This window comes from Macrobrachium nipponense, chromosome 8, assembly GCF_015104395.2.
Source record: "Macrobrachium nipponense isolate FS-2020 chromosome 8, ASM1510439v2, whole genome shotgun sequence".
Classification (NCBI taxonomy): Eukaryota; Metazoa; Arthropoda; class Malacostraca; order Decapoda; family Palaemonidae; genus Macrobrachium; species Macrobrachium nipponense.
The window spans coordinates 58,628,187-58,644,232 of record NC_087203.1 but is presented as its reverse complement, the minus strand read 5'-3'; the positions used below and the strand labels follow the sequence as shown (position 1 = coordinate 58,644,232).

At 42.4% G+C, this 16,046-nt stretch overlaps 1 protein-coding gene across 1 annotated transcript in view; it reads right to left on the bottom strand.

Moving 5' to 3' along the window:
- LOC135223105 (protein zwilch homolog) overlaps positions 1-16,046 on the bottom strand; it is a 293,258-nt gene that overhangs the window by 54,491 nt on the left and 222,721 nt on the right. The window contains exon 6 of the mRNA XM_064261610.1: positions 13,122-13,268. Coding sequence (XP_064117680.1) covers positions 13,122-13,268 — 147 coding nt within the window. The remainder of the gene's footprint in view (positions 1-13,121; positions 13,269-16,046) is intronic.

Below are 16,046 nucleotides of genomic sequence, written 5' to 3'. Positions count from 1 at the left end.
CAGATGTGGTTGGCATTCAACAAATAAGAGTGCTTGGTGACGTGGATGGGCTGTCTAGTTCACCTTCTCCACCTGCTGGGTCCCAGTTCTTGACAACCCACTAAAGAGTTGGGGGCTAGGTGAATTCTACTTTAACAGTAAGCACCCAAATATTAGATTTTATAATGAAAATTATCATTTGGGATAACTCTTACCTACTGTTAAAGATAGCAAAGTCCCACATTGAGAGGATGGTGGGTTAGTGCAGCTAAGAAAAATCTTCTATGTCAAGTGAACTGAAGCTGTCTTGTATGAAACCAATACATTCTTGCATGATCTGGGATCCTTCATGGACTGTCTCTCCTTAAGGAATGGTCAAGTATCCTTCCAGAGAAAGAGGCCTCTTTGGAGGTGGTGTAAATGGACCCCTGTGTCTGGGTAAATAATAGTGTCTGGGTAAATAATATAGTCCAAAAGTAAACGAGATACCTATAGATATAAGTGTATGCTCCTATACAGTGGACTCCCTGTATTTGCCTTCTCCGCATTCGCAGACTCACGCATTCACAGATTTCTCTCTGGAACATATCCCCCACTATTCACGGGAAATTTGCCTATTTGCGGTATTTTTCTATGAGAAACATCCGCAAATTCCTGTTTTTAATCAATTTCATCATAAAATGCACTTTTTGTGATAAAACTATTAAAAGAACCAAGTAAAAAAAATTTTAGTGGGTTTTTCTTGAGTTTTAACTAACAAAATAGGCCATTTTAAGCATATTTATACAGATTCCAACTATTGGGGGGGGTCTGGTACGCATCCCCCGTAAATAAGGAGGGACCACTGTACATACAATTTACCTTCGTGTTCTTCAAAATCATAATTTTAATAATAAAGAAAGAATATAAAAGGCAGCTCTTTCATTTAGTTCAGGAAAAGACTGTACCTGCTGCAACTGGTGGACAACAGGCTTCACAATATTCGAACAAAACCTGCATCTCAGGTAATGAGGTAAAATCGGAATTATGACTGTACTGAGCGGCAATAACTACACCCTCTAAAAATAAACTCTTTAAAAAAACTAAATGATGCTCATAAATCATGAATACTGACCTTCAGCGAGTAAATATTCTGAGTTAAGATTCTTGTGAGCTAACTTAACTAAGCAGAAAAAAAAAAAAAGTTTTCCCACTTCTTCCCAGACATAGAAGTGTTTGATATCCTATCGTCACAAAAAGATTAACACCACCCCTCGTAGTCTGTAATCTTATCTCAACACCACCTTTCCTTACAAGGCATAAAAGTGCCTCCTCATTAACCACTACATAATGGGGTCAAGTTTGCTATCATCACAACCTGGGAAGGGATTTACCTTAAAATCATTCTTAGCTCTAAATAATGGCAGGAATGAAAGCGGTCTCCAATGCAAAAGCCAACATTTTGCCAAAAATTATGTAATTCACTTAATCTTTCTGCAATTGCCAGGGCTACCAAGAAGTTTACATAGTCAAGTGCTATAAAAAGGCTATTTCAAAAGGCTCAAATGGCTCTGAAGACAAATTTAAAAACTACATCAAGGTTTCAAAACAGGAACTGATACATTATTTTAAGCATCTTGATCTCAAAAGACCAAAGACCTCTTTGAGATATGGGTCGTTAGCAGAATCTATTCAAGCATGACATAAAACAAATGAAAGATTGATCTATATCCTCTAAAAGCTGTGACTGACAATTTATAGAATAAGAAAGGAGAAAATTAACTGTCTACAGAGGTGTGGGTGCAGAAAATCCCTTATGACCAACACCAAGAGCGACAGACCATCCACTAGTTGAATTTCTTCTAGACTATAGGATTCACCCCTGAAGCACTATAAAAACCTTGTAATTGCACAAAACAGTTGACAGCATCGATGCAGCATGTGGTAGATTTTGATGAAACTTCATAGTATGAGGTTGGAAACTTCATGGTATGAGGTTGTTAAAGAAGATATGTCTTAAAAGGAAAGGTCTAAGAGAGACTTACTGCTAGAAGTAGATCCAGAAACCAGTTGCTCTATAGCAAACATGGAGCTACTGGGGACTCCCAGAGTTTTAGGGTTATCTTCAAGTTGTTGAATACCATTCTTACGATTGTGAAAATAGGAAAGATGTATCCATCCACAACTAACCCATCCTGCAGACGTGTCTACCACCCAAGCTTGAGTGTCCTGGAAGGGGAAGCAGTCAACTAGCTACCTCATGTTCTGAGTCATTGCAAAGAGGTCTAACATTGGAGTCCTTAAAGTTTCCACAGTGACTGACATACCTGATGATTTAGAGAAAATTCTGTAAGAAGACCTGACCCTCCTGTTTAGTTGATCTGCTAAGTTGTTCCTTCCCAGTACAAATTGAAGAATGAATATATTATTCCTTACTTCTGTCCAAAAAAGAAGGGCCTCTGCTAGATGGCACAAAGAGGATTTTGTTCTGCCATGTTACCTGATATAAGGCAGGGAAGTTGTGCTGTCTGAAGAACACAGCTAATTATCTTCCCTGATGTTACATCTCTAGATCCCTCAGAGAGGGGCCCCAGCCTATCAAGAAGGTATCAATAACCAACATGAGGTCTGGGTTTTTCACCTCCATCAAGAGACCTAACTGAAGCTTTAAATGATCTGCTCATCATTGGCACTGTAACCTAAATACAGTCTGTTAGACTTTCTATGCCACACACATTTCAGGTTAAAAATACAGGGCCTCATCCTAAGCCTCACCAGGCTGAAAAATTTCCCCAGAGGTCATATGACTCGGAAGTAAAAGTCATTGCTTCACTGGAAAATGTTCAAAAGGTTGAAATTGTGTTAGAAGCTAGAATAAATTAAGTAGTACTCATTTCTCTCAGGGAAAAACCCAAACAACTGAGTCTATCTTCATCTCCAGATAGACAATTGACTGCATCAAGACTAGCAATGACTTTCATGGTTGAAGAATGCCAGAAGACTGAGAAAGCTCATTGTCCATCAGAATCCCTTCATAGGGGATGACAACTACTATCCAGACATTTAAATAGAGTAGGACCTAAAACCCAGAGAAAATGAAACTTTCATAAACACTTGCAGTGCTGTGCTCAGCCCGAAACACACCCTTGAATATACACTTTTCCTGTAAACAAAAAGTGAAGATACGTACTTATGTGACAGAGGGGTTTCTGGTGCATATGGATATAAAGAAAAAAAAAGTCCGACATGAACTTGTTGAGATTGGAGATGTCCAATATCGGCCTCCAGCTTCTGAATGCTTTTGGAACAAGAAACAGGCAACTGTAGAGGATAGGGAGGTTCCCAAACTGACTCTATGAACACCTTATTTGACGTCTTATTGTGACACTAGAAACTATTTGACTTTTTATTGTGAGACTAAAAACTATTCCTGGTGATGGAGGTAAGAAGGGAAGATATTAGTGATACAAAGGAGGAGCCAGAAAAGGACTGATATAATCCTCCCTGATTACTTTAACTACTCTTAGTTCTGTCTCTAAGTCTTGCCAGATACTCCAAAAGGCCTAAGATGACTTCCAGCCTAACTATGAGAACTGCAGTACCCATATATGGGACCCAAACATCAAGTCGCAAAGGGATTTAGAAGAGACTGAAGAAATCTGAGAGGGCCTCAGCTGAACCGAGGATGGAGGACTGGGAACAGGAACAGGAGCTGGTCTCTTTAAGGCTAACTTATAAGAGAATTTCAGAATCCCTCTATATATTTCTAAATGCATGTCTTCCCTTATTGCCTTTAAAAGAGATGAATTGGAAATGTGCTCTTGCAGCAAATCAAAAGCCACCACTGACTTCTGGTAAAGTGAAGCCTTATTAGATAGATACGAGCACTGCTGTTCTTTCTTAAGCATAGCATCAGTAAATGAGTCCAATGTTTCTTTGAAACATCAGTAATTGCCTTCTTGAGCAACTTGAGATCTCTAATTACTTCCAAAATATGGAAACCTTTCTAACAACAAAAAATCTTTAACTTGACGTAAGGAATGTTTCATCTACTGTGATTTCAGCTAGTCAATGTTATTCAGTTCATCATTGAGCCTACTACTTCTGGTCTGGCCTTGCAGTCTCAGTTAATTGTTCCTTTTCCTCAAAGATGAACACTAAGTACAAGTTCAGCAAATTATAACACCTCAATGACTTGGAAAAGTGACATCATCAGATTTTCCATCTAACTGGTAGACCATGGAACCTGGCCTGACTTTAACACTTTTCTTTCACTGTCCCTTAAACAAGGTAGAAAGCTTCAACCTCTTTTTCTTTCTAACCGAAGACCAAGTATCAAAAGATGGCAAAGACCAAGTCTCTACCATCTCAAAATCCTAATCCAAATGAGGGTAAAGAGAAACATACCTCTCAACGAGCCACAAAATAACTGAGGTTAAATCTCCCACCTCAAACTACTCCTCTGCAAGAGCTGACAAAGGAACCAAGGCAGCAGAAGCTGACTCATAAAATCAAGCAAAACTAGAGGCAGAAGGGGGGCAGTAGGGAGGACACACTGCTGTTGTGTAACATCTGAGACGATAAGAAAGTGATGACATCTCAGTGACAAGTAGAGCAGTAAGATGGCTGGGAGAGAAGAGAGAGGCAAGTCAGAAATGCCCAACACAACCTATTTACTAGCCACCTCCTTACAAGTTGTCATGCCACCTGACAACGACAGTTCACATATAAAGATACTTCCAGTACAGCATTTACTTTAGTTTTTAAGGATGCAGCAAGTGCTGCAAGGGGCATTTGCTCATACACAAACAAATTTTCAGTCTTAATAAAAGGATAATTTCTAGCGCCTAGCTGAATCCGGTTAAATCGCAGATGAAAGCAAGGAATCTTGTGAGATCTGGAAACGTGTGCGTATATCGGGTGAAGAGTGGTCAAGGACCACGCACCCATGCCACAGCATCAGTCTTTCTTTAACTGCCTGGACGAGAGTTGTGGTTGACCTCTCTCGGCCTTTACCTGGTTCATTGCCTTTTTGCATGTGTTTGAGTGTGTGTGTGTGTTTGCTGTTATTATGGCTGCTTCTGCTCCTTCTTGGCCTCGTCAACGTGTGTGCCCCGGAACTCCAGGTTTTCTGTGTTCTCGTTTTTTGGCTTCGGATGCAACCGACCCACACCTCACTTATAGTAGGTGCCGCTCTAACGTTTGTACAATAACGAATCCTGGCACAGAATGCCATGCGTGGCCTATAGAGCAGTGGAAGTTAATTTATAGTAAAAGGGAGCATCATAGGGTTTCAACTCTTCCTTTGTGGGAAGGTTTTTCTTCTCTTTCCGATGCTTCGTCTCCTGCTGCTGTCACACCCCATGCTAGTGTTGTGCCTTTGTCCCCTTCCTTTTCATTGATTCGTCGTTGGAAGTATCAGGAGGCCCTCAGGCTGATTTATGTAATGTCGTCCCTTCTTCCTCGGGAGTTAATTTGATTCCCGAGAGGGAAGGAGGCTTTTTCATCAATTTCTTTTATTTCAGTGAGGAGTCCAAATGGTGGCGCTTTGGGGGAAGTTTGGTCTACGGGGTCCACCATCCTTAGAGGGTTTGCTGACATACTTCATGGATGCTTGCTATCCCCCTCCTCATGCTGTCCAGGCACTCCCCTCTCCTCCTGGCCTCATCTTCGTGGATAGCCGAGGTCAGCCATTTTGTATTGCTCCGCCAGTGACAATTGCCGCTTCTTCAAGTCAGAAGGAAGCCATGGCGTCAGCCCCGCTAGTGATGTCACAGGGTCAGTCATTTTGTATCCCTCCGCCAGTGGCGTCTGCTTCCCATTCAGATCGAAGGGAAGCTGTAACGTCATCGCTGCTTATGACGTCACTTCCATCAATGATGTCACTCCCAGTCATCTCCACTGCACTGTCTCGTTCGTCTATGTCGTCATCGTTTACTGCCATGATGTCATCTCTGCCATCCAGTTCGCTGCATCTCCCTTCCATGTCGTCGGCCCCTTCCCTTGCTGATCCGTCTGAGGCTTTATGTCAGGTGGTTCTTAAGAGATTGGACTTTGTTTTAGAAGATAAGTTTGCTGCCATGTAGGCTGGGAGGACTGGAAGCAAGCATGTTGCATCAGCCCCGCTGCCTGCGAAGAGATTGTGTAAGGAGCCAGTGTTGGTCATCCTCTCCTTCTCCCCCATCTCTGCCGCGTCAGCGTATCAAGCGTTGGAAGGCTAAGGACTTTGCCCTTTCTTTGTCTGCGAGTGAGGAGCAGCACACCTGTGTTGCTGCGAGTGTTGGTATTTCTGAGTGTTAGTGTATCGTCCCCTGTGCGATCTGCAGTGGCTGCTTCATCTCTGCATCAAGTTGCGAGCGCGTTGCAACCTCCCTCGTTCGTGCACATGTTGCAAGTGCTGCCACTTCTCCTTCTCCAGGGTCTATTCATCGCCGTAAGGATCTCAAAGCGTCTGTCAAGAGGTTGAAGGTAGTGAGCGCGGAGTTGGTGCAGCAGGAGTGTTTGCCTGCCCCTCTTCATGGTACTTCCAGGAATTCGACTCTGAGGGATTCTCATTCTATCTCGAGTATTTGGGATTCCTCACCAACACACATTCGTACATCTGCCATACCCATGCCCCTGTGCAGCCATTTTAGTCTTCTGTTGGGAGTGCCTAGTGATGTTCCTAGTGTTGTGGTTGGCTCGTCGTGGGAGTTGGCGCTTGGATCCAGCCCAGACAGGTAAGTTGGTGTTTTGGGCTGTTTGGCTGCTGGTTCTTCTGTTAATTTACACGAGGAAGGCGCTTTAGATAACCCTGCACATCCTTCTCATCATCGGTCTCCGTTGCCAGAGCAGGAGGAGGAAGACACGCAAGAACTTTTGTCTTCCTTTGCAGAAGTTGATCTCATTCGTGGATTCAACAATTTGGAGAGTAGGACTCAGGCTCGGTCCTGTTTGGAAGCCTTGCTGGGAGCTACGCAGGATCCCAAGTCATCGTTTCAACTTCCCTTGTCTGGGCATGCATAAGGTTAACACCTCTGTTTCAGATCAGGATGGTTTGCTTTGCGCTAGGGGCTCTGCCAAGCTGCTACCCCCGCCTCTCACAAGGCATAGGAAGTACTATGCTACGAACTCTGCATTTTTGACGTCGTGTCATCTTAACCCGGACGTCATTCATCTGTAGCCGAGATTGACTTTGGAGCAAGTGAGGTCGGTGGCTTCGTCCTTTTCTCCACAGGATGCTTCAGCATTGCAGTCTACGGCAGCCTCCATGTTGCAGATGGTTTCTTGGCTGGAATTTTTGTCAGCAGTCATTGCCAAGATAGCTTCTGACAGGTCCCCAGAGGGGTTGGTGAGTGCTTCCTCTCTTGCCAGTTTGTTGCAGTCCGGAGGCAAGGCGCTTTCGTATCTGGCTCACCTCAGTGTTAATTTATGGGCTAACCTTCTCCTGGTTAGAAGAGACTCAGCTTTATCCAGGATGGAAAGATCAGTTGACCCCGAGTCCTTGCTGGCATTGAGGAATGAAAATCTTTTGGAATCACAATTTCTGTTCCCTCGGACTGAGCTGGAGGATGCAATAGACCGGCGCCGGACTGACACCAAGGACAGATTAGTGCACCAGGCTGTCTAAGTCAGTCTTGTCCTTGGAGATGTCCGGCTCCTCCAGCTCCTCCTCCTCCCCCTGCCTAGCAGCAATCATGAGAATCATTCACCTGGTAGGCCGTCAAGGAGTTTGGTTTCGGCAGGGCCTCCTCGTTCGTCCCAGCCTAAGTCAGAGAACCAACATCCCTTTTGCTCCTGTTCCTTAAAGCCAAGAAGGGTCCTCAGGGGCTGAGGTAAAGGGGGTCGTAGGTAGGTTAGGCACCTCTCCCTCTCCTGTGCCACAGGTTGGGGGGGGTGCCTGGTGGGCCATTGGGCCAAGTGGCAGAGTTATGGGGCGGAGAAGTGAGTGGTAGATGTACTTTGGGTGGGGTATCTACTGCCATTCGACTTCTCTCCCGGTCTCTCAGACAAGCTGCTCCTCAGGAGGGTGTATCCTCCAGATTCTCTGAAGTTCTTGGCTCTCTGGGAGGAAGTGCAGAAGATGCTGGACAAGGATACAATAGAGGAAGTGGTGCGTCCATCTCCAGGATTTTACAGTCACATCTTCTTGGTGCCCAAGGCGTCGGGAGGTTGGAGACCTGTGATCGACTTATCCACCTTGACTCACTTCATCAGGAAGACGAGGTTGAAGATGGAGACCCCGCGTTCCGTGTTGGCAGCTGTGAGGGAGGGCGACTTCATGCTGTCGATAGACTTGAGGGACGCATATTTCCAGATCCCTATTCATCCGACGTCCAGGAAGTTCTTTCGCTTCTTGCTCGGAGACAAGGTCTTCGAGTTCAAAGTCCTGTGCTTCGGACTGACCACAGCCCCTCAAGTGTTCACAAGGGTCTTCTCTCTCGTCTCAAGTTGGGCCCAAGCTCAGGGGATCCGTTTGCTGAGGTACCTCGACGATTGGTTGGTCCTGGCAGGTTCCAGGGGGAAGCTGCTGCAGGACAGAGATCGTCTGCTTTGGTTTTGTCTGGAACTGGGCATCGTGGTCAACCAGGAAAAGTCAAACCTCATTCATACCCAGTCAAAGGATTCTCTACCTGGGCATGGTCATCGATATGGTAGTTGCAAGAGTATTCCCATCAGATCAGAAGTTGGAGAAGTTGCGATTGGTGGCGCGTGACTTACTGTCAGAACCACATCAGTCAGCTCATCAGTGGCAGGTTCTTCTGGGAGTTTTGTCTTCCCTGGAGAAGCTGGTCCCTCATAGGCGTCTTCATCTTCGGTTTCTACAATGGAGACTGGGGGAATTCTGGTCTCCGGTGGGGGACTCACCCTGTTAAAGGTTCCTCTGTCTCTGGAAGTGAGAGAAGACCTTCGTTGGTGGTTGGACAACCGAAATCTCTTGAAGGGTGTTACTCTGTGTTCTCTCCCACCGGACTTCCTTATGTTTTCTGACGCTTCCCTCGCAGGCTGGGGGTTCATTTAGGCGGCCTCATTGCGTTTGGAGTTTGGAGGACAACAGCAGCATATCAACATCTTGGAGTTGAAGGCAGCCTTCCTGGGTCTGAAAGAGTTTCGGGAGAAAGTAGAGGGTCATTCTATCGTTCTCATGTCGGACAACACCACGGTGCTCATCTATGTGAACAAGCAGGGAGGCCTCGTTTCTTGTCAACTTCACACATTGACCGTTGAGGTTCACCAGTGGGCGGTCAGCAATTCAGTAGAGCTCTCAGCCAGGTGTATCCCAGGCACAGAGTGGTACCTTCATCAGGTGGTAGCAGATAAGCTTTTCCAGGTTTGGGGGAGACCCATGCTGGACATTTTTACAACCCGTTCAGTTCAACAGGAAACTGGAGATATTCTGTTCAGTGGTTCCAGATCTTTTAGCATTAGCGGAGGACGCGTTCCAGCATCCCTGCGACAACCTGAGGGTGTATACCTTCCCTCCGTTTTGTTTGATTCGTCAAGTCCTTAACAGGCTGATGAGTTCGCAGGGTCTCAGGATGACTTTGGTAGCCCCTCTGTGGCCTCAGGCAGAATGGTCTCCAGATCTGCTGTCATTGTTGCTGGAGGTTTCAAGGGAAAATTCCCCCTTGGCGGCATCTCCTGTGTCAGCCGCATGCAGAAAGGTTCCACCAGTCAGTAGAATCCCCATCTCTTCATGGTTGGAGGCTATCAAGTATCTCCTCCGAGCAATAGGCTTTTTCTCAGAGAACACCAGGGCATATGTCCAGCAGTCTCAGGAGGTCGACCTCTGCAGTTTACAAAGGCAAATGGGCGATCTACTGTGATTGGTGTTGTAAACGGGGTTTTTCTCCACTCGGAACCTCTATTCAGCACATAGCAGACTTTTTAACCTTCCTCAGAGATGAGAAACATTTGTCCGTTTCTGCCATTAGAAGCTACAGCGCGGCCCTGAGTTTAGTGTTACGCCTTAGGGGTATCGACATCTCCTCGTCCTGGGAACTTTCCTTGCTAGTTAAGGGGTATGAGCAATCAAGTTCTCCTAGGGAACTTAAGCCTCCGACGTGGGATGTTTCCTTGGTTCTGAGAAGTCACTAAGGGTCCGTATGGGCCTTTGCATCATTCATCAGACAGGAACTTGACACGACAGTTTTCCTCTGGCCTTGGCATCTTCCAAGAAGGTAGGAGAACTGCACAGTCTGAGCTATGATGTGAAGCACACCAGGGGTTGGGGGTCAGTGTCCTTCGAATTTGTCCCAGAATTTGTGGCCAAGACCCAGAATCCCTCTGTGCATGATGATAGGTTCACCTCCTTTTCCATTCCATCACTGAATGACTTTGTGGGTGGTGATGCTTAAGAGCTTTTGTTGTGTCCTGTCCGGGTCCTACGTTGCTATCTTAAAAGGACACAGCACCTTAGACCAGGCTGCCACAGACTTTTCTGTTAGCACAGGACATACAAAGAAAGAGGTGTCGAAGAATACCATCTCTTTTTTGGATATGGGAAGCCATCAGACAGGCATACTTGACTCTTGATGATTCCGCTGCCACATCTGTGCAGGCTAGAGCGCATGACGTTAAGGGTATTGGTCCCTCTCTGGCCTTCAAAAAGAACTTGGCTGTACATAGTGCTGAGCGCTAGTACTTGGTTACACCAGTCCACGTTCACCTCTTTCTATCATAAGGATGTTGCCCACAGATCTATGGACACGTTTTCCCTGGGTCCTGTGGTGGCAGTCCAACAGATTGTGGAACTCATCATTGCCCTTAACAGGGCACTTTTGTATCTTACCTAAGATGATTGTGTGGATGAGAGAATGAGTGAGTTGGCTGGTCTCTTTCTTTCTCTTGTACCTTTCCTTCTTCCTTCAGGCGGGTTAAGGAATATACATGTCATTCGCTGGAATGGTCTGATACAGGTGAGTAAGGTAGTCATACTGATAGTTTGGTCGCTTAGTATGCAAATAACCAACCCTCTATTCGGTAGCATATGGTCTGCTCCTTGGCAAGGGGGAGTTGGGAGTAGTAACAAACCCTGGTGTGTTGGTTTGTTATTGGACAGTCAGTTTCTTTTTAGTTCCCTATGCAATGATTCTCCAATATATCATTGTATGTCGCTCTGTGCTGGGGTGGTTAGAGATCAATGTATCTAGCTTCTCACGGGCTTCAGTCCCTCTCCGGAAGTTATTTCTTCTGGAGCTGGACTGGTGGGCAGGCCCGCAGCCGGTTTAGGATGTCTGTACCTCCCTCCAAGTGTAAGTCTATCCTATTGTTAAGACTGAAGGTTTGTTTGCGTATGACAAATTTTCTAAGACAATTTGTATTTTTCATAGCTACAAACCTGAGGTCTTAACATTGTACTGGGCACCTCTAGCTGCCCCACTGTCTTGCTAAGAAATCCTGAGTGGGGAAAGACTGACACTGTGGCGTGGGTGCGTGGTCTTTGACCACTCTTCACCCAATATATGCACAAGTTGCCAGATCCCACAAGATTCCTTGCTTTCATCTGCCATTTAACCAGATCCAGCTATGCACTAGAGATTATCCTATTGTTAAGACCTCAGGTTTGTAGCTATGAAAAATACAAATTGTCTTAGAAAATTTGTCATATTTGGGGTGTGGAAGAGGAAAGGCCACTAATATTGACAGACATAGACAAGATGGATGGAAGATGAAAAAATTGACAGTAGAAAGAGGAAACAGAGTAGGAGAAGAGCAATTAGCTGAGACTGAAGGTCAAAATAGAAGAAGTAGGCTCATTGATGAACTGTAAAACATTGAGTAGCAGATTTCTGCTACTCAATAGTTATCTCCTACATTACTAGATTCTAACTTTAAATCTACAAAGCTATCATTAGAACTTGATGATATTAAAGGTGTTAACTGGTTCGTCAACTTACAAGTGCTAAACTGGTCATTTGGGAATAGAGGAATATGACTGGTCATTTCCAAAAAGGAGATGGAAGGTATTGGAGGGTATAGAAAACTCACCCTGAGATATGTCCCAGTTGCCTGGTAGCAGAAGCTTTCTACTGACACAAGGGCAGTCCTGAGCTCAGGCTACTAACAGTCAAAACCACCAACACCTTTTCTCTTAAGGAAGAGTGCATAAACAGAGTGTACACCATGGGGGAAACTGGCTTCTTTACTTGGTACAAATTATGGTAAAGCTTTAACTGATTCCAAAATCCAAATAACACCCTTTTTCTAACTATCCAGTCGCTTTCCTTAAACTGGAGGGGGAACTGAAGACATAGCTACAGTAGGGGTAACAGGGAGGGTGACTGACATAAAAGAAGCAAAAAGAAGGAAAGGTTATGCTCCTGACCCCAACAACTGACAAGTAGAGTACAGGCAGTCCCCGGTTATTGGTGGCCTCGGCTATCGACGATCTGGATTTATGGGGCTTGTCTAGCGCTAAATAGTGCAGATTTCTGGTTAACAGCGTTGATACATGCCTAAAAGAGGCGCCTTTAACCAGTTATTGGTGCCAAAATCCAGTTATTGGCGCCATTAAGCACCAATTTTCAGTGTATCAGCAATTTTTGCTTATCATTAAGCTATCACAACAGAACCCTGCTGATAACCAGGAGACTGTCTGTACCTATTTATTTCTGGTGAATACATCTTGTTTTCACAAAATTCACTATAGCAGAACCTAATATTCTTATGTTTACTCCTTCCAAGTAAAGAAGTTCTTATCCAATAAAGCAAAATAAGGTCAGAATACCATGATACAACCAACATAACAGCATCAATCACTATGACAGCAAGAATTCTGAAGAGAACTGAAACATTCGATGCCAACGTAGTGGAGAACAGATGAATGAGTGATTGCATCCAGGTCAGCCCAGCATTCTTTTTTGAATGCCAACCATACCTGAACAATGCAAAGAAATAGTGCGTAAGATTCATCCCAAATAGAATTATCTAACTGAAAAAAATACAAGCGCTGAGGCTGAGATTAAGATCACTTGTCTTCTCATTCCATGCACATTAGTACCACTACCACCTCCCCTTGGTCAAAGAAACTGACAGGTGTTGGGTTAAACTAATTTACTAATATTATTTCCTAGTTTGTTAGATTTCAAATGTCCACAATCTTTGGAAACTATGGCCTGGACTGTGCTACTTTATCAACAGCTAATCTTTCATTTCCATAACTAGGTATATAAAGTAATTACTTCATCTGAAGGACAACCAGCAGTAAGATGTAGCTGGAGGTGATCAAGTGAAGGAAGATAATCAGCTGAATGGAATGGTCCTGAGGATGTTATCACCGTTCTGGTGACTTCTGTAGCTGTACGATGAAGTCCACAAAAAAGGGTGCCCTGAAAGGAAAACAATTGGATGTAACAATACCATACTCGAAAGTAACTACTATATTCAACATTAATGATGAAAACAAATTTAGCACTCAACCCTGTGTTAGACAGTTTTATGGTAAACAGTTTTCACTTATACAATAATCTTTACAATAATTTTTTAGGAAAATTATTTTCCAAGAGATCAGAAATTTGTAACTGCAGTATATCTAATTATCACATTTTTTAAAAACATACATTCAATAGGTAGAGACAGCAGTTCTGTGCTGCTAGGAGTCACTTAATCATAGCAAGCAACATTAATTACATTACTAGAAAAATAAGTCAACATTGTCAAATGATGAAAGAAAATGAAATTACACAAAGTTTTCAGCACAAGAGAAAAGAAAACATCAGTAAAATTAAGGAAAGATCATATTCAACCAAAATGTTGGCAAAAAACAGTGACAGAGGTAAAAGAGAAGGAAAGAAACTGCCACACAAACAGGCAAATCTACCCATAGAGTAGGTTGTAGATAACGCAAATTGCAAACTCCACCATTAGTGCTACACATATTATTAATACCTTAGTTGTCTTATTACATTTAGAATTTTTTGTGTTGAAACAGCTAAAGCAAAGATTATATGTAATGAACTGCAAAATGCTATGAGACAATGATGTATGCACTTGTGTAAAGGCATCGCTTTGGCGATGCTGAGCATGACGTCAGTTTAGGAATCATATTGGGGATACCCTGCTCTATTCCATTCTCTTTCAATATTACATGGACATATATTAAATATGTATCACATTGTGCCATATTCAAAAAACTTATGATGATTAACCAATTTTTAACATCAACTTTTTTCTTTGAGTGTAAAACATGTTTCCATCCTTTCCCCCTTTCTGCTGAACTTCTATAAAGTCTAGGTCTTCATTTACAGTAGCCCCTCTCTCAGGACTGTAGGTAATTTTCTACTTCAGATACTACTGCTTTTCTGACAAACATTTCCTCAACCTTTCTCATTACATGTTCAAACCATCTGTCTTTTCCTCAACCTCTTGATGCCTCATTTCAACAAATTCATTTCATAATACAATCTTCCCACTATACTGCATCCATAATTTTTAACCCTTTGAGATTCTGTTAAAATAAAAAATTAACGATAAATATTGGGACTTTGAGTTACATCAAGATGAGTTTTAGATAAATGTTGGGGATCATTTAACTATTATCTAGGCAAGCAGAGGCTGTTCCATGCAAATTATTAAACCAGTACAAAACTAAAAATCACAAATTTTTTTCTATTTTCCATAAATTTTTTTATATAATTACTAGTATGAATAACTACTGTTTTTATGTTTAAGTAAAAGAATGTCTGTTCTTAGGTAATTTCAACACATCATTTTGCCTGTCAGTTAGAAAAATTATTTCTAGTCTCATGAGCAGTAATCAAGAATCGTTTCTTTTACCACTGACAAATTCTTGACTTCCCAAAAAATCTCAAAGGATTAATACTGCAATTCCTAGTTATAAAACAAAAAAGAATATTAGCTCTAAGACCAAAAAATTACTTACTTATAAGATGTCCTTCCAGTGTCACTAGGCAAGGACAAGAAAATGAGTTATTGGTATAAGAACACTTCATTAAAACAATCAAGAGAATTACTTGTCGATTACAAGAATTTTCAATGAAAAGTGTCACTTACTAAATATAACACAATGAAAAGCATTTATAAGTTAAATGGGTATACAAAGGTAAACTAACAAATTTCATGTTAAAGTAAAATCCCTCAAAATCACAAAACAGCTGTTTCCTGATTTGTTTTACATCTTTTAATGAAATATACATTACTGTATCATAAACATAAAAATACAAAACTAAAACTCCCCAGAAGTTCATGACGCATATGAATGAGGGCATGCAAGCATATGTACTAACTACAATTTATTTTTTGCTTGATGCACTGTACTGTTTTTATTACACATTTAGTTGATTCTAAGCGTGCTTAAAATATTCTCTTGTGTACTGCTGTGTGTGTTTATCACTGTTGGTTGCATTTATAATTTGGTATTTTTTCAATGCATATCTAAATATTTAGGTACTAAAGTATTTATTACATCAACAAAAGTTTGCATTAATGGCACCGTTCACTGCATTAGGTTTTGAATGAAATCTGTTTAATTTATTTATTCCTTCAAATCATTTAGAAGCGCATTAAGTATATAGATATAGATCAGTTTGACGAACAGTGTTATTAAAACAGGACGGCTTGAATACTGTATGAGAGAAAATAGCTGTGCCTGAAAACAGGGGGACTTAAATAGTTTTCCCACAGTTTACTTTGTTTGGTTTTATGTACAGCCCTCTGCAGAGATGATTCCCTCTCTGGCGGGCCCTTGTATGTCTTCTAAATAGTTGGTTCTTATATTTTATAATTGGCGTTTAGTATTTTCTCATCAGTATTGTAGCTCCTGGAGAATAGGAGTCTTTAATTCTTTTTTTTAATTGGTTTTCTTCTTTTATGACTTTCACTTCGGGCAGTATTTTGTTGTACAGTGTTGGTGCACGGGCGGTATTTTGTTGTATCTTGGTGCAATGTTCAAATGCTCTCTCACCTGACTTACAATTTGTTCTAGGTTAAAATGGGTATACAAAGGTAAACTAACAAACACGCTTCACTTGCATGTCTGATCACAATATCCCTTAAACGCCTATTGGACGTATTTTACGTCGACAAAATTTGTCTGTCATGTGCTTAATTGACGTAAAATACATAGACTGAAAAGTTTTTTTAAATAT